This window comes from Ambystoma mexicanum, chromosome 6p (assembly GCF_040938575.1).
Source record: "Ambystoma mexicanum isolate Mex_15411 chromosome 6p, UKY_AmexF1_1, whole genome shotgun sequence".
NCBI lineage: Eukaryota > Metazoa > Chordata > Amphibia > Caudata > Ambystomatidae > Ambystoma > Ambystoma mexicanum.
In genome coordinates, this window is record NC_090935.1 from 245,979,351 (window position 1) to 245,999,452 (window position 20,102).

Consider the following 20,102-nt stretch of genomic DNA (forward strand, 5'->3'; position numbering starts at 1 on the left):
TGTGTGCACTGGCATCAGGTATTCCACTGATGGAGATGGAGATGCAGCTCCAGCTATTGTGTGCACTGGCATCAGGTATTCCACTGATGGATATGGAGATGCAGCTATTGTGTACACTGGCATCAGGTACTCCTCTGATGGATATGGAGATGCAGCTATTGTGTACACTGGCATCAGGTACTCCACTGATGGAGATGGAGATGCAGCTATTGTGTGCACTGGCATCAGGTTCTCCACTGATGGAGATGGGGATGCAGCTATTGTGTGCACTGGCATCAGGTACTCCACTGATGGAGATGCAGCTATTGTGTCCCCTGGCATCAGGTATTCCACTGATGGAGATGGAGCTATTGTGTGCACTGGCATCAGGTATTCCACTGATGGATATGGAGATGCAGCTATTGTGTACACTGGCACAGGTACTCCACTGATTGAGATGGAGATGCAGCTATTGTGTGCACTGGCATCAGGTTCTCCACTGATGGAGATGGGGATGCAGCTATTGTGTGCACTGGCATCAGGTACTCCACTGATGGAGAAGCAGCTATTGTTTCCACTGGCATCAGGTATTCCACTGATGGAGATGGAGATGCAGCTATTGTGTGCACTGGCATCAGGTATTCCATTGATGGAGATGGAGATGCAGCTATTGTGTGCACTGACAGGAGGTATTCCACTGATGGATATGGAGATGCAGCTATTGTGTACACTGGCATCAGGTACTCCACTGATGGAGATGGAGATGCAGCTATTGTGTGCACTGGCATCAGGTTCCCCACTGATGGAGATGGAGATGCAGCTATTGTGTGCACTGGCATCAGGTACTCCACTGATGGAGATGCAGCTATTGTGTCCACTGGCATCAGGTATTCCACTGATGGAGATGGAGATGCAGCTATTGTGTGCACTGGCATCAGGTATTCCACTGATTGAGATGGAGATGCAGCTATTGTGTGCACTGGCATCAGGTTCTCCACTGATGGAGATGGGGATGCAGCTACACTGGCATCAGGTATTGTGTGCACTGGCATCAGGTATTCCACTGATGGAGATGGAGATGCAGCTATTGTGTGCACTGGCAACAGGTATTCCACTGACGGAGATAGAGGAGAGAGGAGCTCATTTTCTACTGAGCCAGAATGGAAATGGACGGCCTAAAGTGGCTCATTTGCGTCCACTTGTGGGGCAGAGAGCAACTTGCTTTTCCACTGTCTCCCTTCCTCTCTGCAATACAAATGCTCTAGCATTTGCACCGGCATGCATTTTCATGCCGCTGCAAATGATGGGGATCCTTATGGGGTCCTCAGGTGCTGCGTGCCAGCAAAACGAAGGCCGCCCCATAAGAATCCATTGTAACCGCTGCCTGCCATGCGTACACGATAAGTATTTCTTACTTCATTTGCAAGGCGGTGGAAAAGTACAGGGCAAAAGGTGGCATACATGCTTGTATGCCGCCTTTTGCTCTGCACTTAAGTACTCCATCCTGCAAAGGACCAAAATTCGGTAGTGGGGAGCCGCCTACGTGTATGTCTACACGTAAGGGGTCTCGGCCGCTGATTTACACCACTCACTAAAAGGAGTGCCATAGTATCAACTCACAGTGATAGCCATCCGACACGCTGCTAAGACTGGAGTCACGCAAGTGTGTGCGACTCGCAGGCACCTGTAATAAGTGGTCTCATAAATACCCCACTGCAGCCAAACTCTGCTTACACGGAAATGCAAACCTGCACAAGGCTTAAGGGTGTCCACAAATATAAGATATTTCTGTCCCAGTTAATCTACTACATTAATCAGAATTGCTTTCTACAACATTACTGCTAATGGCAAAAACAGAGATGCAGTGTACCTAAGTGCGAAGGGGCTAAAACATATTGCACTTGTCCACAGGGAGAGAATTAAACAAATCACAAATTAACCCGTTCCAACCACTGAGCAGATAGCTCCCTGGAACTTGCGATTAAGCCACAGGTTAGAGGCTAGGGCATATGACTGAGGTGACCATTGGGGCAGGCCACCACCGGCTGAGTGAATTTGGCCTCAGAGGAAGCACAGAGGGAATCTCTAGCTTTGCATGCGTGATCAATCATACCTCAGACAGTAGCAGTGCTGAGCGGTCATCCCTCCCAGACATCCTGGAGTGCCCCACCCTTTGAATATTAACTGCAGTGCATGCATTTTCCATGCATTGCAACTACTACTGGAGCGAAGCTGGAGGTGACGTGAGAGAGCATTGCTCGGAAACCTCTTTCGTACCCCAGGCCCGGGGATCAGAAAGAGGTAACCAAACAATATGTACAGAGCACTTCCAATTGCTACATAGGGAAGCCTAGGGAGCCGGGGGCCACAGAGGAGAAGTTTACCGCCATACCGGTGGGTTGGGAAAAATATATTTAAAATGAAAAAGAATTGTGTGTGTGTTTGTGAGAATCAATTTGTATGAATACAGGGGTAGAGGTTTCACCATCATCTAAGGAACCTGTATGGGGTCTAGAGAGTGGGCAGAGTGGGGGAAGCTGAACTGGTAGGTCATTGTTGGGAAAACCAGAGTGAGTGTTTAACGTTGTGATCCTGGCAGACCAGCAGTGACAAGTACCTTTACAATGACAAGGAATTTTTTATTACCGTTATAGGCAATGCCAACATGGTTAGTGTTCTTAAGTGTGCATACTGGCCTCCACTGGTTCAACCAGTATGGACACTTGTTTTTAACGTGGCATGTCATTTTTACTGGTTTTATGGGTAAAGTCAACATGATTAGTATTCTCACATATACATACTGACATACATTGGTGCAGACAGTATTGATATGCATGTTTACAGTGGCATGGTATTTTTACTGACTTTATGGGCAAAGGAAACAGGAGTATGTTCTTATGTGGGAATACTGACAGATTTTGGTGAAACCAGTATGGTAATGTTTGGGCACAGATACTCAATTAGCTAAAGGTGCTCACCTATGTAAGAGCAATATGTTAGGTCAGAGGAGGTATATGCAACATTGACTTGGGGTGCGGGTGCACAAGGCCGACTAATACAAAATTAAAGTAGTAAGAGTCCTAGACTTAAGGACCTCGCAACCCCTGTACACCACTGTACTGAAAACAGACCATTAGCGACAACGTCAATAAAAATTTTAAAAAAGGTTACTGAACACAAGAATATCAAATACACCAAAAAACTGTAATCAAAACAATAACTTCATCCAGCATTGGTTTCAGAGCTCTACGTGTTTCGGGTAAACACCCTTCATCAAGAGTGAGTTATATACATCAGTTCCAGAACCTTATAATAATCTATAAGACAAAAAGGATATCAATAAAAGTATCCATCTTATACTCAATTTAGCTGTCAATAGAGGATTAGGTATATTGGGAATACATTCTCCCATGGCAAAGAGTAGTAATTCACCTGGATTGTCTTGTGTTCAATACCCAGATTTCTAGTGGACTTTTTTCCACAGGTAAATATAGAGGCTGCTCACGAGCACATGTTTGGGCACAGCCAGTATGAAAATGTTTTTTACACTAGCAGAATACTGGCATATATATTGTGGTAAAAGGCATCATGAAAATGCATTGATAATTTCTACGGTACATCGTAGAAACCCACCACTCATCACCAATCAATAGGAAACTAGGCAGTAAAAGTACAGACAAGGTTTATTTCCATACAGCTGTGCAGAAATGGGTAAGGAAACTGGCATAGTATCCCAGTGCAAACATTGTGGTCCATAAGGACTAAAACCTCAGTTTTTGACATTGATTTGTATACAGAAAAGTCTGAATGATACATTTAGCCAGTAACGTGAACAACGGACTTTCAAACGTTAGATCCTTGGAGGCCACATATTTACATTATTATTGACGTTTAAATATCAAAAAAGGAACTGGATCAGTGTTGAAGTGCGTAGAAGGGAAACATTCTATTTGCTTCAAATTCATAGCATATGCATAACTTTATTCAATGTTTTATGTATTCAATGTCTTACAATACACAAAGATGTGAACAAATAGCTATTTAAAACATGACAATTTCATCAATCATATATTTTCTTGTGAAACAACCACACATACTCCATCAGACACCCCACATACTTACAACCATTAGTGCAATTACGAACCAATTTGATTGACCACAAGTACCAATGAATTACAATATATCTAAAAAATGCACTGAATATAAAGACATCCTAGTAATTGATGTGTGTAGATGAACACAATCTATATATATATATATATATATATATATATATATATATATATATATATATATATATGCAAACTCTATTGCGTGCATGCGCACCTTTGACAATTGCAATGTTGCTCAACCTACTCACGTGACATCACCACTCCTAACGGGTCTTCCACATTTCCCCACAGTAAAGCTTGATTCGGGACACAAAGTGTCCACATGAGTCTTGCTCTGGTTCTCACGTGGAGTAGCCCATCTGCAAGGATGACTCAGCTGGGAACTGAGTGTGCCTTCGCCCTGGACAGATCCGGACATAAGATATGGACAGCCTTGTGGGCTCTTCGGTGCATGCAAGCCGATTAACTTCCTCACCGTGCCAGCTCCCTAAATAGGACTGCGGTTGCTGCATCATCTCGGCTCATGGCTGCAGCTTTGCTTTGGCCATGGCTCATGCACGATCATAGCTCATGACGGAATACAATTCTGATGGCATGTATTGCATCTTTTCTGGCGTCACTCTACAAAACCGATAGTAGACTGTGTGACATTTTACCAGATGTTTCCCAAAATGTATGCTGTAAAATGCACCATTATAAATCCATGACTTTAAACATATTCTGGGGTGTGTGGTAACCTCAGGACCTGCTTGGTTGGTTAGGCCTCTTAGTCACTCATGCACATCCATGGGAACATTCACCAGTCCCAGTGCTTCTGAAGATACTCCTAGTGGAGTATCCCATCTACTGCAGTTTCTCCACGGATACTAGCATTGTGTACAGGCTGCAGAACCCCCAGTTGGATTAACATCCTTCTCTTTTTGTTGTGGGCATTGCCCACTGCCGCGTGTACCTGGCTGCCCAGCGGCACCTCACGCGGGCTCTCTGGCTTTCAGCGGGATAATAGAAGTTTTCTGCAGCTCATCATGTTGAATGTGGGTCATCTGCCCTAGAGTGGGCAGAGCCTAGGGTCATGCAACTGTGAGTGAATGGAAGGACCGCTTAGGTGTGCATTCTTGGCTGGCTGGTGGTGGCTCTGGGTAAGTGGCTCACCTTTTTGTGCCATCCCCCAATGTGGGCCATTGCTTGCCAGAGCTCATATGAATGTGTAGGGTGTGCCATAGCATTATTAGTGGCATTAAGAGCAAAGCCAAAGCGAGCATTCTAACACGGGCATACTGTCATGGGCACAGCCAACATGCTTTCTTGATGTGGCTTGGCATTATTAGTGGCTTTAAGAGAAAAGCTAAAGTGCGTGTTCTTATGCGGGGATACTGGCCTTTATGAACACAGCCAGTGTGAACATGTCTACTTATACTGGCATATGTTGTGCGCAAGGGCATTATCAAAATGCCCAGGGAAATGATTCTGTGTGCTGTTGGCGACTTGGCATCGTCTGAATTTCTTCTTGTATTACCCTCCAAATCCGATCATAAATTGCAAAGATTTCAAATAAAAAGATAAAGAATCTACACGTTCATTTATTTGTTCAGTTTCTTGGTACAGCGCCAAGCTTGTTGGGAAGAGATGACACCAAGTAATACAAACTATGAATAGCTACAGCCTCGTTCTTTTGAATGAGTGAAAACTGACACAAAGAGCCTGAACCCTTCTACATTCATGGGTTGGTCTCTCCATTGGAGGTTCTCATGATAACTCAAACTCTTGCCCTCGCGGGTCATGGATTCTCTGCTTGACACGTGGAATCCTCTGGGGAGGAGCCATCACATGTGCCATCCTGTGGGGCATTCCTGCTGAGAACTCTCATTTCCTACCTACCCTACAGCATGGTTGCATGGAGGGGAGCAATGAAAGACAAATACCTTTCCTTTGCAATACGCCACTGCAGTGGACGTCTTTTACCACCCACACCACCACCTTCACCTGAGAATCCAGGTCTGAGGAGCTGCAGGATCGCCCCCCCCCCCAGGGGAGTCTGCCCAAGCATGCCAGTTCTGGGGTCAGTAGAATCATCATGAATCTCAGGTCTACAGGGTCTGCCAGCAGTGTCTCCCCCCACACTGCACCAACTCTGCTGGTATAGGGAGGGATACACCATGCCCAGGGCCTCCTCTCTTGGGAGAATTGAGTGATACTTGTTCTGCATCTCCCCAACAAACCTCCCCCACACACACACACACACATGCGCAGACCCAGGAACGAGGCGCTAAAGTGCCATGTGCTTTAGCAGGGGGTGAGGGGTGTGCTCGGCAGGGACAGATGGATGCATTTCTTAGCTGATAACCTTGCACATGTGTAGCAATGTTTTTACCTGTACATGATAACAATGGCAAACGCAGAAAAGCACAACGTTACCTATGAAAGGCAAAATGAGGGCATGGTAGACAGGCTACAGCAGCATAACGAACACGGGTTCGAGACAGAAGGATTTGTGCCGTGATGCTAAGCAAACTGTGTACACCACACCCACTCCAACAGGCACTGTTATTGAAAAGGCAGCCCAAGGTTCTTCTCTGGCCCTTAAGGAAATACACTTATATTTTCCTATGGAAAAAAAGGAACTAAGAGGAAAACAGGATATACTGGGGTTATTAAAATGTGCAGCCCTGGTTGAGTTATTAAATCATATGTAGTAGGGCTGCTGCTTAAAGTAAAAACACATGAATGTTTATTGTGTAATAAAAGATCTTCAAAATCACACGGGCTCAATTTGTTATCGTCACTAAGGATCCCTGACACGTTTGGGTGCAGGGTTCATATGGGAAGAAGGATAGCTCAGTGGCAACACGTTTGTCTTGGAAGCAAGACAACGCAGCGAAACACAGGTTCCAATGCCGATCCCGCGCTTAGAAACAACTCGTTGGTATTAAGCACGTTATAAAAGAACTATTAAAGTTATAATGAAAACGGAGGGAAAAGGCGGATGTTTTTCTTAAAAGGGACACCATCTATAGTATTCCCAGGCATCAGGGGTCGGGTCTGACTGCGACATACACACTCTTGTTTACTAGCACTCATGAACAACAATGTACACATTTCCTGGAAGCAGAAAAGAAAATAAATAATTGAGAAAATGATTACCACTACGGTATGTAGAAAAACTACTGGCCCTAACCCATTACTCGAATTTGGTAGTTACTATTTCTGGGTATTACGGCAATTTCTACGGTTTACTTGAATATTTCAACCATCTAAGAAAATTATGTTGAAGGAATACTATTGAGGCAGTGATGACAGGAAAGCGGTATCCTAAGAAGCCAGTTGAGTGGTCTTCGAAAACAAGCTAAGAACATTCCACAGGTCACTACCCTAACCCCTGACCTCTAACTAAAAAGCACAAGACCAGAAGACCATCACACCTGTGTGCTAACATATTCAACTGTCACTGATCGGGCTACAGATATGTTCTCAATAGTTGGTATTTTCAGAATGTGGGTAACATTTCCCTTTTGCTACACATGTTTGTATTCAAATAGTCCCAGGAGTTATGAGACACACTGGTACACACAGTGTAGCCCATTTAAAGTGGGACAAACATGTCTGGGGATGCTCGTGGTTTCGCGTAAAAGGGATGTGACCTAGCAGTTCGGGCTGAACTACCCCTTTGGGGTTGGGACCGAGCCTGATTTGCAAGTTGTCTTTCCCCTAGTGTAATGGCTGGGAAGGCGAAAAACGATGGACTAGAGGGTTGCCCAGAGCAATGGAAGAGGTTAGGATTAATTCCAAACCTTCCAGCCATTACCTCTTTTGTTTTGCCCTGTCAAAGTGTCATCACAACAACAATTAGGGACACAGCTGGGTTATACTGAACACAGCCCATGCATAAGGTGTTCCATATGTAAACATACTAAGAGAACAAGGGAAATAGACCCAAGCATAACTCAACTGTGACATTAGGGGAAGGTTACTCACTGCAATACCTCATCTATAAATGTACACTTAAACACAAATCTTGCACCCTCATCAAAACGGTAACACCAATGATTGGGCACTACATACCTACATACAAAAATCTATTGCAATAGAAAGTTTGAGGGGAATATGATTGTACAGAGCAAATTACCACGGGAGGGGAATTGGGGGGATATGTATACATAAGCTGTTACTCCTCTTAGAACAAAGGTTGATTTTACACCTTGTAGCATGGATTACATAGGCTGAACGAGGGCATAACATGACACCAAATTACTGCACTGAAACCTCATAGGAGGAACATTCTGTCGTGAATAATACAATATGCAAATTGGAACCAGGGCTTAGGACTGCACTAATCTATTAAGTGATAAGGCAGTATTTTAAAATTAATTTAGCACTTTGGGAATTTAATATACACAGTCTCATACATGCCATCACCCAGTGAGGGAGTGGTTTAATCATGCATTATTTGTAAATGTCCAATGTCCTGCACATCAATAATCCCAATAGGCGAACTTGCTAGGACCTTTAATTTATTTATTTATTTTTATTATTATTAATTGTACTGGTTACTAACTCTTGATGATTTCCTAAACGTCATTTTAGATGGTCGAATAAATAACTTTCAGCATTTAACATTATGCGATGATAACATTTACACCAGCACGCTGCATTAGATAACAAGGCACTTACAAAATGCCAGAGCTTCCAGAAATACATAAGAAGAACACGGGGTAGAGGAAACGTAGGCACATATGGCCACGTTGGCCCGACCAAGCCTTGCGAGAAACAATCACTATGCTTGGACAACGTTCAAACCAGAGTGACTTCCAATCCCAAACCAGTGCTTTTCACCAGAATGTCCTATTTACTATGGGTTGGTGAGTTACCTACTTTTAAAGTACAACTGTATAGAAAAGCAACTAAATAGTTGGCTAATACTTAAGAAGTGCTTCAAAGCAAGAAATAGTGAACCTTCTCATGTCTGAGATTCTAGCAGGCAAGCATCTTCAATCGCGCAACGTATGAGAACGCATGAGGTAGATGCGACAAGAACACACTGTAACCTATTGTGATCCGTGCAAGTCTACGACAGGTATTGTATTCTGTATTTGCATTAACATACTACGAAATGGGAGACACCCTAACACTGTGTCCTCCCCATTGAATTGGAGATCTGCACTGCACCCCTTGGCAAGCTGTGAAAGCAGAGATACAATCCAAACAAGATTCCACTGGATAATGCATGGAAGGATATAGGTTTCAAGTCCTGAGGAATGCAAATGAGAAATTACATGCAGGCACCGGTTGACACATGAAGATGGCGGTGTGCCCAATATTTGGTCAAGATACTGCCCCCCTATCCCCCCAAGAATACATGTTTTAAAAAATGTAATCTTAATCAGTGGTATAAATAAAGGTAGACCCAATAGGAAGGAAAGGCTACGTCTTCAATTTTAATTGTTCTTCCCATGTTGTAGACAAGGGGCGCATCAGAGTTTCTTCAGGGAAGCATCTAATACCACAAGGAAGGGAAAGCGTAATTTAAAGGTTTCGAACCAGAACTGGCAAAATGGCCTCTTATTGCTTGGTGTTTGGCTTCCTTTGTGACTGTGGATTTTCAGAAGTAAGGGAGATATCGCTACAGCAGAGGGCCCCATTCACTATCACTAGCCCTTTCCCTTGCTACTCATGGATGGTCCAGGATCTTTGCAAGCTGTAGTGCAAATAATAGCAAAGCGTGATCCAAAATGATGATCTATTATCTGAATAAATCCCACCATGAGGACCAGGGTAATTTCTTGGATCCCCAACTGTGGTTATTTGCATTTGTAGTGCCACAAAATGGCTTTTTCTTAAGTCGCTCGCAACCAATAATGTTTGACTCATATATCACAGCTAATAAGGTTCTTTATTATGTCCAGTACCTCATCTCGGAATTGAGAGAGTTTGGAGCATTTCCACATCGTGTGGGACGACGAGCAGACCTCTTTCCTGCGCTCCCAAGAGGATTCAGATTCTAAGAGTCCGACGCCGAACATTATACTCAAAAAGCAGTCACCCCTAAAGATGATTCTTTACTGTGTAAACTTCAAACTGAGGTCTACATGATCATTTCCAAAAGTGAAAAGCTGGAGCTGTGGAAGTCGGTGTGCTGGCCGACACTGGAGCCATGGCTGGATGCCAGGCTTCACCAGGCAAAATAAGAGGAAGTGCAGCACCAGCAGAGAAATGACCCGCCGCAGTAGGAGACCACCTGGAAATCCTTTAATGAGTCGTATGTGCAATCGGGACAACCGCTCCTTGTCTTTTTGCTCTTTTCTCATTCTTCCCATGCATCATCGTTCCCGGATGTATTTCCTTAATGTATTTCCCCACAGAAGACAGACGTGAATGGAGACTAGAGGTGTTATTGATGGGAAGATAGTATCTGTCTCCCGCCCCCAAATCCAGTGCCTCAACAATCCCTCCCCTCCACCAACTCCTTACCTAAAACAGGCTCCTGTGCCCAGTCCGCACCATCCACCTAACTTCCTGGTCATTGCCAAGGAAATGGAAGAGGGGTTTTGAGCGCAGCCCCACCTTCCATTTCCATGGCAATCCTGACTCTCCGGCTGCTGCTGAGAAGGAAGCAGTGCTGATGGTTTTTATATTTTTTTTTCAACTGCTATTAGCGCCGCAAGGCTTTGCCACGGGGTGCTAATAGCAATAATGCTCCAGGCTCCGCCAGCCTGGTATAGGCAACCGGGGGCCGGCATTAAGGCCCTCGCTTTGCTTGGGCCTATTACTTGGGCCCGGGCAGTGGCTGGCCAGTGAAGCACGCAGTATTATTGCTTAAATATTGTTTTTTGTGTTAGAAGGGCCTCCCTAATCATATTTTGTTCATAACGTTGTTAATTGGCGGCCTTCTATAGTCACTAGCACAGCCACACGGAACTTTTCATCATTTTTGCCTCTTTTTGAACTCAACATGCAAAAATATCCCAAAAATAATTTGGCGGCAAATGTTTTAGGATTTCAGTGATTTTGACTTCATTTTAAAACAAATTCCACATTAGCAAGTCCGACTGCGGGGACACTGAAGACTTTCTTTTTATGATGTGTTCTTTCCATTTGAGTTATTATTTTTTCTGCTGGAGCGCCTTCTGGCCGGTTTACAGTCGGAATCTGATATGACATGGGAAAATGTTTAAAAAGCAGAAACCCAAAACCATGTGAAAGCCTGTTTTCCTGTCTATGTTGTTGATGTAGTGATGTTTAAGCTTCTTTTATAATCTGAGGTGTCAGAAAAACATTAACATGCTCTTCAACTTCCTGCCAAGAAGACATGCTAAATAAAATCACCATGTTTTGCTCAACCCTGGTGCAAAGTTAATGGTACAGAAAAGAATAGTTATTTACCATAAAACAATGCAGCACGCTAACCACACAAACTCTAACAGCACATCTAGATTATGAAAGCAAACAATGCGACTGTTGTGTATAAAGCCCCGCCAGAGCTTTACAGCACATTTTATAGAGGAGTGGCCTGTGCCAGAAAAACTACTCGCAGAATAATGGATCGGATTAGTATGATTTAGTTTTTAACATCCTGCAGACCAGCGGGTCAAATATTGATAAATGATGCACTGGTTGCTGCAATGTTTCCCTGCTTCCCCTTTGTACCAACGGGTGCTCTTTTTGGTGCAATTATGCTTTAACAGTTCGCACTGGACTCCATATTGTGAGTTTCGAGGATCCAATAATGCATCTGGCCAATGGCGGAGGCAGAGCCTTAGGCGTGGACACAAAAGTAAGAGGATAGTTATGAGCCAAAACTTGGAGGAAAAAGAAATGGGAAAAAAGAGAGGAAAAGGAAAAGGGTAGTGCAGAGAGAAAGGGGGCAGGAAAGCGGTGCATAGGCTGACGAGATGGAGAAAGGAAGTTGGGGTGAAGAGTGGGGAAGGAACATAAGAGATAGATGTTCAGAGCGAGAAACATTCATGCCTTTAGTTCGTGCCTTCATTTCAGTTCTAGCTAGGTTCATGGTTCTATGCGAAAATGTCACAGGAAAAGGTAGTCCTGGGAAAAAGTAGTCAGCAAAAAAGTCATTTTTAAAAATGTAGTCATTCAATACAAGCAATGGAAAGTGTAAAAATGTTGCCAGTGAGGAGGTCGCATAAATAGCTATTTTTAAATACAGAAAAGTACAACTCTGTAACCCTAACAATGACCCACACCACTAATAAAACCTTCACAATCACCCTAACTTAATTCCTAAACCTTACCCTTACTCTACTTAAACCTTTACTCTGCCCTGAAACCTTAACTAACACCAACCCTTCAGTGTGCTTAAATATTTTATTTGCTTGTCACGCTATATAAAACACAAAATAAATATAAAATGAACAGTCTACGTAACTTCAACCCTATCACCGGCTTGCCAATAATCCCATAGCCCTTGCCCTAACACAAACCCTTGCTCTAATCGTAGCCTTACCCCAACCACAACTCTAAAACATACTCTTATCTGGTACGGAAGCTCAGTAGTTTAAGCACTTGCTGCTGCCATCTGTGTGCATTATGTGAGTCGCACGTTCAAATCCTAGCAAGGTCAAACCAGTCTTTCATCTGACCGAGGTCAATATGAGTACCAATTTGGATTGGATAATGATTTTTTATAAAAAATGTAGGTAAAGCGCTTTGGATAAAAGCACTATATAAATGACAAGTTATTATTACACTAATGCTTACTCTACACTGCACTAACAACTAGGTTTATTCTAACCCCTATCCTATGCCAACATCACCAGCCGTCTCCAACCATCCTATCCCTTTCTTCAACATTCACCTAAAACCATTATTCTAATACTCCTAGCCTTAACATAACTCCTACCTTAAACGTCAACCAGGCAGTGACAGGCCCACTAAACCCTAGAAGCACTGCATTTATGGCTAATTTTCAGCTCCATTTTATGACTACTTTTTGCTTGACGACTTTTTCACTGCAGAGATATTTTCACCACGATTTTTTCACCGACTACATTTTGGCTGTCATCATTTTCACTGGATACCAGGTTTTTATTGGTTGTTTATATATTTTAAGCCAAAATAGAAAGTCACAAGAAGCATTGGTTGAAACAATGGTTTGACACAAACATCTTTCAATCAACCTTACCAAACAAATATTGTAGCCATCCTATGCCACGTCGGCATGAGTGGTAACTTACTTTCAGCCTGTCTTTCGGCAAGGCAACTGCTCCTTGCTTGATCACTTCCAGGACGCGCTCTACTGACAGATCAGATCCTGTCTGTTCCAGTCTCGTGGTGAAGAAGCCGATCACCTGTGAAGAAGAAAGCACATGTGTTACAATAACCTGTGTGTACAGACCAACAACATACTCCAATGACTACTTTGTGAGTCCGAGATTAAATTACGCAGAACTGATCTGCAGTGTTTTGTATCATTAATGGCGCAGCCTATGTAAATTAATATTGTATTTATACTCAAGCACTCAGTCTACATAACCCCTCGTTAATCTGTTGTACGAGATGTGCCATTTAAAAAGGCTAGTTACAAGTTCTGAGAGTTTTCTGATTTATGGCATTGACAAAAACATTAGGATCCCTCATCTTGTTGGGCAAGAATACTAGCACACATTACATTTGTTATGCCGCTTGCTACACAGATCTATGCACTTTTTAACACAAATAGTGAAATCTTATTCAACAAAGTATATTTTTATCGGAAAGGGATATAGCATATAAGTGTGTGTGCTGTGTTTTCTACCACTGCGAGGCGGGATATGGGTCCCCTGAAGTAAGTCAATACCTACCCAATCGCCTCTTTATGCAACATTACCATGCACAGCCTATTAGATTTCCCAGTAGGTTCAAACGTTGTTGGTGCCTTAAATGTCAGCAGCAAAATGGGACAGCCACTGCTTTGTGGAATTACACATTACCGGGCATGTTTACCTAAAGATTTCCCGGTTTCTTCATAAAAAGGACATCATGACAGGTGGCTTCAGACTCCATGATGAGAAGACACTTATCTTTATTTACATATGCTGCAAGGTTCCAGTTACTCTTATAAGTGTATTGCAGGGGCACACCCACTGGCCATACTCGGGCATTTCCAGCTCTGGTCTCTAAGGACATCCAGAGAACTCTCATGCATCAACATTCACTGAGCTGTAACCACAACATTCACCTCCATTCTAATACCCCTTGGGTTGGCAGGCAGGGAATATGCTTAGTACATATAATACATGACATAAGAACAACATAAGTCAAACGTTTTTATTGGATGATAATGGTCTCTATAGAGAAACGCCTTCAACCCCCACCTCCTCAGATGAACTGAAGCCTCTGAGGCAAAATGGCTTGACAGAGAAGTTACACTAAGAAAGTTGCCATTGATAGCATAGAAGCCATGCGGGACATAAGGAACACGTTACTTACCTGTAACTGTTGTTCTCCAGCATGGGTCTGGCATGGATTCACATGCTCATGAATATTCCCCGTCGTCAGGCCGAGAATCCTCGCTAAAGAAAGAAATCAGTATTAATTTCGTTTCTGATCTGTCTTTCTTAGTAGTAAACAAACACTGGTCTCTGGGTCACACTGCCCCCAGCCAATGACTGCCCTCTCCCTAGGCCCCGCCTCCGGCAGCGATCCTCAGATTTGGTAGCACGTAAAGTGGCAGTATGACCAAGTGAAGAGCCGCAGAGGGGTAAGAGGGAGGATTCGCATGTGAATCCATGCCAGACCCATGTTGGAGAACAACAGTTACAGGTAAGTAACTTGTTCCTTCTCCAGCATGGGGTCTGGCATGGATTCACATGCTCATGACTATAAGACTACATAGCAGTACACACATGCACAACCACGGGAGGTGGCAAAGGCTCAACATTAAGCATTACATCAAACTCAACATTAAGCATTTCTTACCTCCTCACCAGGGTCAACTTAAGAGAACAGGTTGCGCAGCACTGCTTGGCCGACACCGGACTCCTCCCTGGAATCCCAGTCGACGCAGTAGAATCTCATGAAGGTGTGCGTCGACCTTCACGTAGCAGCCCTGCAGATGTCCAGCAGGGGCACATCAGACAAGAACGCTGTGGTAGCAGCGACCGCTCTGGTCGAATGGGCTCTCGGACAGCCGGGCAACGGTCGGTTTGCCAACCGATGACAGTGCATGATGCAGCCGGAGAGCCATCTGGAAATGGAAGCCTTCGAGAGAGCCTTCTCTTGGTTCACAGGTCCAAACAAACAGCTGGGATGTCCTCCGAAAACTCTTTGTTCGGTCCACGTAGAACTTCAGCGCTCTAGCTATGTCCAGCGAGTGCAAAGTACTCTCGGCGGGCAACGAAGGCGATGGGAAAAAGACCGGCAACACCAAGGGCTCGTTGAGATGGAAGTCCGACGGCACCTTGGGCATGAAGGAGGGGTGCGTCCTAGGCACTATCCTCGTATCGTGAAAGGTCAGGTATGGAGGCTTGCAGGATAGTGCCTGGATCTCTCCCACGCATCGTGCGGAGGTGATGGCCACCAGGAACGCTGTTTTCCACGACAGAAACTTCAACAGGGCCGAATGCAATGGCGCGAATGGCGGACCCATGAGCATGGTCAGCACCACGTTGAGCTCCCACGCCGGGGCTGGCGCCTTCACCGGCGGGAGTGATCGAAACAGTCGCTTCATAAATTCCTTAATCAGGCGATGAGACCACAGAGATGACCGCCCTGCAGTCCTGGTGTATCGGGAAATCGCTGCCAGGTGTATCTTGATTGAAGCATGAGATATTCCAGCTTTGGCTAGCGACAGTAGGTACGGCAATACTTGAGGGGCCGTAATCCGCAGAGGGTTAATCTTCTGTGCGCGGCACCAGATAGAGAACCTCTTCCACTTAAGTCCATTTCACTTGAGAGTTGAGGATGCCCTGGCCTTCGCAAGAACCTCTCTGCAGTCGGTCGGGATATCGTATCCTCCAAACTCTAGTGCTGCAGGAGCCAGGCCTGAAAGTTCAGCGACTCCGGGTCGTGATGAAGAATTGCGCCTCCTTCTCTAGAGAGAAGATCTGCGTCCGTTGACAGCTTGACTGGTGGGGACGCTGACAAGTCCAGAAGGTCTGGGAACCTGATCTGTCTCGGCCACGCCGGTGCGACGAGGATCATTCTGCACCGGGACCTCTTGTGCTGGTTGATGAGTCTGAGCAGCAACGGAGGGAACGCATATAGGAACAGACCATCCCAGGGGAACGAGAAAGCATCGCCCATGCTCCTCGGTTGGGAAAACCTGCTGGCGAACCTCTGGCACTTGGAGTTCGTCGCTGTCGCGAACAGGTCGATCTGGGGTTTGCCCCATCGCTGAAAGAGTCGGTCCACTTGATCCTGGCGTAGTTCCCACTCATGGCACGAGCGCAGCTCTCTGCTGAGTGAGTCGGCGATGGTGTTTTTTTATCCCTGCCAGATGAAACGGCACCAGAAACATCCCTTGAGCAACGGCCCAATGCCACAGATCCTGGGCTTCCTCAGATAGGGCTGGGGATCTGGTTCCGCCCTGCTTCCGCATGTAAAACATCGTGGTGGTGTTGTCGGTGAAGATCCTCACTACCTTGCCCTTGAGGAACAGGAGAAAGGACCCGAGGGCCCAGAACACTGCCCGGAGCTCCAGTATGTTGATGTGGAGCGGCTTCTCCTCCGGGAGCCAAAGGCCTCTCGCGTGAAGATCTCCGGTGTGCGCTCCCCAACCCTCCAGGCATCCGTCGTCACCGTCACCTGGTGGGCGGGGGTATGACAGTCTGTTCCTGCCGCCAGATGAGCGCGGGTGCCCCACCATCGGATCGCTCGATGGAAGGTCTCGTTGAGAGGGATCCTGTCTTCGAAGCTGCCCGTTGCTTGTATCCAGCTGGCGTCGAGGAACTCCTGTAGAGGGAGCATCCGAAGCCCGCACAGGCGCACGAGATATATGCAAGAGGACATCATCCCGAGGAGGGACTTGATAGACCTCACCTTGGCCATGTCCGTGGCCAGCAGACGCTGCACCTTGCCTAGGATGGCCTTTGTCCTCTCCTGCGACGGTGAGACCAGATGCGCCACCGTGTCGAGCTTGGCTCCCAGAAACAGTGCGACTTGCGAGGGCACCCGGTGGGACTTGGGGAAGTTGATGGAGAACTCCAGGTCCGTGAGTAGCTGGACGGTCTTCACTGTATGTTCCATGGCGAGCTCCCTTGTCCGTGCGCGGATGAGCCAATCATCCAGGTAGGGGTAGACGTGGATCCCCTGTAGGTGCAGCCGCGCCGCCACTGGAACGAGGCACTTGGTGAGAACCCTGGGTGCCGACTTCAGTCCGAACGGGAGGGCCTTGAACTGGTAGTGCCGCCCTTGGACCACGAACCTGAGGAACTTTCGGTGTCCTTTTAAAAATGGGTATGTGAAAGTATGCATCCTCCAAATCCAACAACGACAGGAAATCGCCCTCCTCCAGCTGTCCCAGCACGTGTTGGAGGGTGACCATCCGGAACTTCTGTGCCTTGATGTACTTGTTCAGTCGTCGCAGGTCCAGGATGGGTCGCCATCCTCCTGTCTTCTTTTTCACGAGGAAGTACCTTGAGTATACTCCGGAGCCCCGGAGCCTCTTCGGGGCGCGCTCGATGGCACCTTTCTTGAGCATCGCCCTTACCTCCAACAGCAGTTGAGGGATGTGATTTTCCTTCCTGACCACGGGTGGTATGCGGTGGCACTTTTTTAGAAATTCAAGGGCATGCCCCTGGGCCAGGGCGTCCAGCACCCAACGGTCAGTGGAGATGGACTCCCACACGCTGACGAACTTCGCCAGCCGGCCTCCCACCGGGGTGCTTCGGTGGGGGCCCGACGCCGCAGTCGGTTCAATCTTGCTTGGAGGACGCCTTGGCCTCCCTGGCGACGACGGCGGAGTCCACCCGACTTGCCTCGTCCTCTATAGACTTCTTGCGACAAGGAGCGGGCCGCTTGGCGGTACGAGGAGGAGCCACCGCTGAATCCCTTGGAGGCACCCTGCTTGCCTCCGGAGCTCCGAAAGGACGGCCTTCGTTGCAAGAGAACGGCTAGGGCCTTAGCTGTCTCCGTGTCTGCCTTGATGGCTTGGAGGGACTCATCCACTGTTTTCCCAAACAGGTTGTTCCTGTCGAACGGCATGTCCAAAACCTTGGCTTGTCCAAAACCTTGGCTTGTACGTCTTGGCGGAAATTCGTCGCCTTGAGCCACCCTCGTCGTCTAAGGCAAACGTGTTGCCTAGCTGGCAGAAACCGGTGTCGGCAATGTACGTTGCCACCGTTATGGCGTGGTCCGACGCAACCTCGCCTTCTTGCAAGATCTCCAGGGCCTCAGCCCTCTTGTCGTCTGGTAGGAAGTCCAACAGGGGGGCGATCCTGTACCATAACTCCCTGTCTTAGCGGGCCACAATCGCGAGGGCGTTGGCCGCCTTAATCGTTGTTGCCGCCGACGAGATAACTTGTCGTCCCATTGCGTCCAACTTCTTTCCTTCGCCGTCCGGCAGGGAAGTTGACGTCGAGGCCGATGCCCCCCCGCTTTCTTCTTGGCCGCCGCTGAGACGATCGAGTCAGGGGTCAGTTGTGCCCTAAAGCACAAAGGGGCCGCATCGGGGACCCGGTACTTCTTCTCGTACCGATCCCTCTTGGCAGGCGTCATAGATGGGTTCTTTAAGAAGGGTGAGATCCGCGTCCCAGATGTCATCCAGCAGAGGCACGGCGAGGACTGTCTTCCTCTTGGCCTCGCGCCGTTGGTAAAGGAAACCTTCCTTCTTCTTCTCTTCGGGGCAGAGCTGAAAAAGCTCGGATGCCCTGGCGATCATTGCATGGAAAGATCTGATCTCGTCGGGCGGGGAGGCGCGGGCTGGAGGCGATGGGAGCTCCGTCCCGTCGTCGCCGCCGTCGTCGTCGGTACCCATCGTGGCTGTGTCCGTTCCCGTGTCATCCCCATGGACGGGGGATGTGGGAAAAGGTTGAGTAGGCCGCGAGGGCTGAAAAGGCAGGGCTGGATGGGTCCGTCTTCTCTTGTTTGGGGGACTTCCCGACGGGCCTGGCTCTGGCTCCTCCGTCGGGCCTGGTTCCGGCTCCTCCGTCGGTGGTAGGGGCAATCTCGTCCTTCTCTCCGAATACAAGGATTTTATTGCCAACAAAATGGCCGCCGAGTTATCCTGCGGCTCTGGAAGCGACGGGCGTGACGGGTGACTAGGACCCTCGCCGGTACCGCTGTCGCTCTCGTCGTCCTCTTCGTCGGGATCCCTCCCGTCGAGGCCCTCTAAGACTTCAACCAGTTCCTCCTTGGAAGCTGTGTCCGTGTCCACAATGGCCACTGGCCCCCCCTCTCTTTTTCCGCCGGGTTCTTCACGGGGGTCTTCTCGATGGGTCTGAAGAGGCTTCCCTCCGCGCAGGCGGGGAGACTCTGGGCTCCGAGGTCACCTCTACTGGTGTAGCCTCCACAGGCTGCGCCAGGGCCGCCGCGACTTCCTCGATAGAGGCCTTGGCCGGGTGAATCAAGGCCTTTACCACCTTCTGTGGGCCTGTGGCTTTCACCTTGGGGGGAGGGTCACCGCCTCGCTCCCCCCTCGGCTGGATCCTTCGAGTGCGACCGGGGCGTCTCCAGAAGCTTCGCCGGGTTCTCGGCCTTCCTCTTCCCTGAGCCAGAGCGTTGGCTCGTGGTTGATGGCACTGGAGAGGATGCGCCCTGCCTGGCAGCCGAGGAGCCCGACCGTTCGGCGGTTCCGGTGCCCGCAGACTCGCAGTGCATTGCCTTCTGTTGGGCCCCCGTCGCCGGGGGCACCCTCACAGGACTTAGAAGACTGCTCAGACGACGACTTCTCACCTGACGGGCTCTTTCTTTCTAGCCAGTGGAGAGACGAAGGTGTCGGTCCTTGATGGTCCGTTCCGACATGTTCCTGCTAAACGCACAGTCCTTCTCCACGTGCGTTTTGTCCTCATGAAGGCAGTAGAGACATTTCGAGTGCTCGTCCTCCTTGAACACATTCTGCAGCTGGCATCCAAGTCAAACCCT

The 20,102-nt window shown here is 47.4% G+C and overlaps 1 protein-coding gene across 2 annotated transcripts in view; it reads right to left on the minus strand.

Annotated features, from left to right (window-relative positions):
- The window catches only part of DYM (dymeclin), a 1,763,009-nt gene that overhangs the window by 209,817 nt on the left and 1,533,090 nt on the right, over positions 1-20,102 (minus strand). For both annotated transcript variants that reach the window (XM_069626954.1, XM_069626953.1), the window contains one exon: positions 13,277-13,390. In XM_069626954.1, coding sequence (XP_069483055.1) covers positions 13,277-13,390 — 114 coding nt within the window. The remainder of the gene's footprint in view (positions 1-13,276; positions 13,391-20,102) is intronic.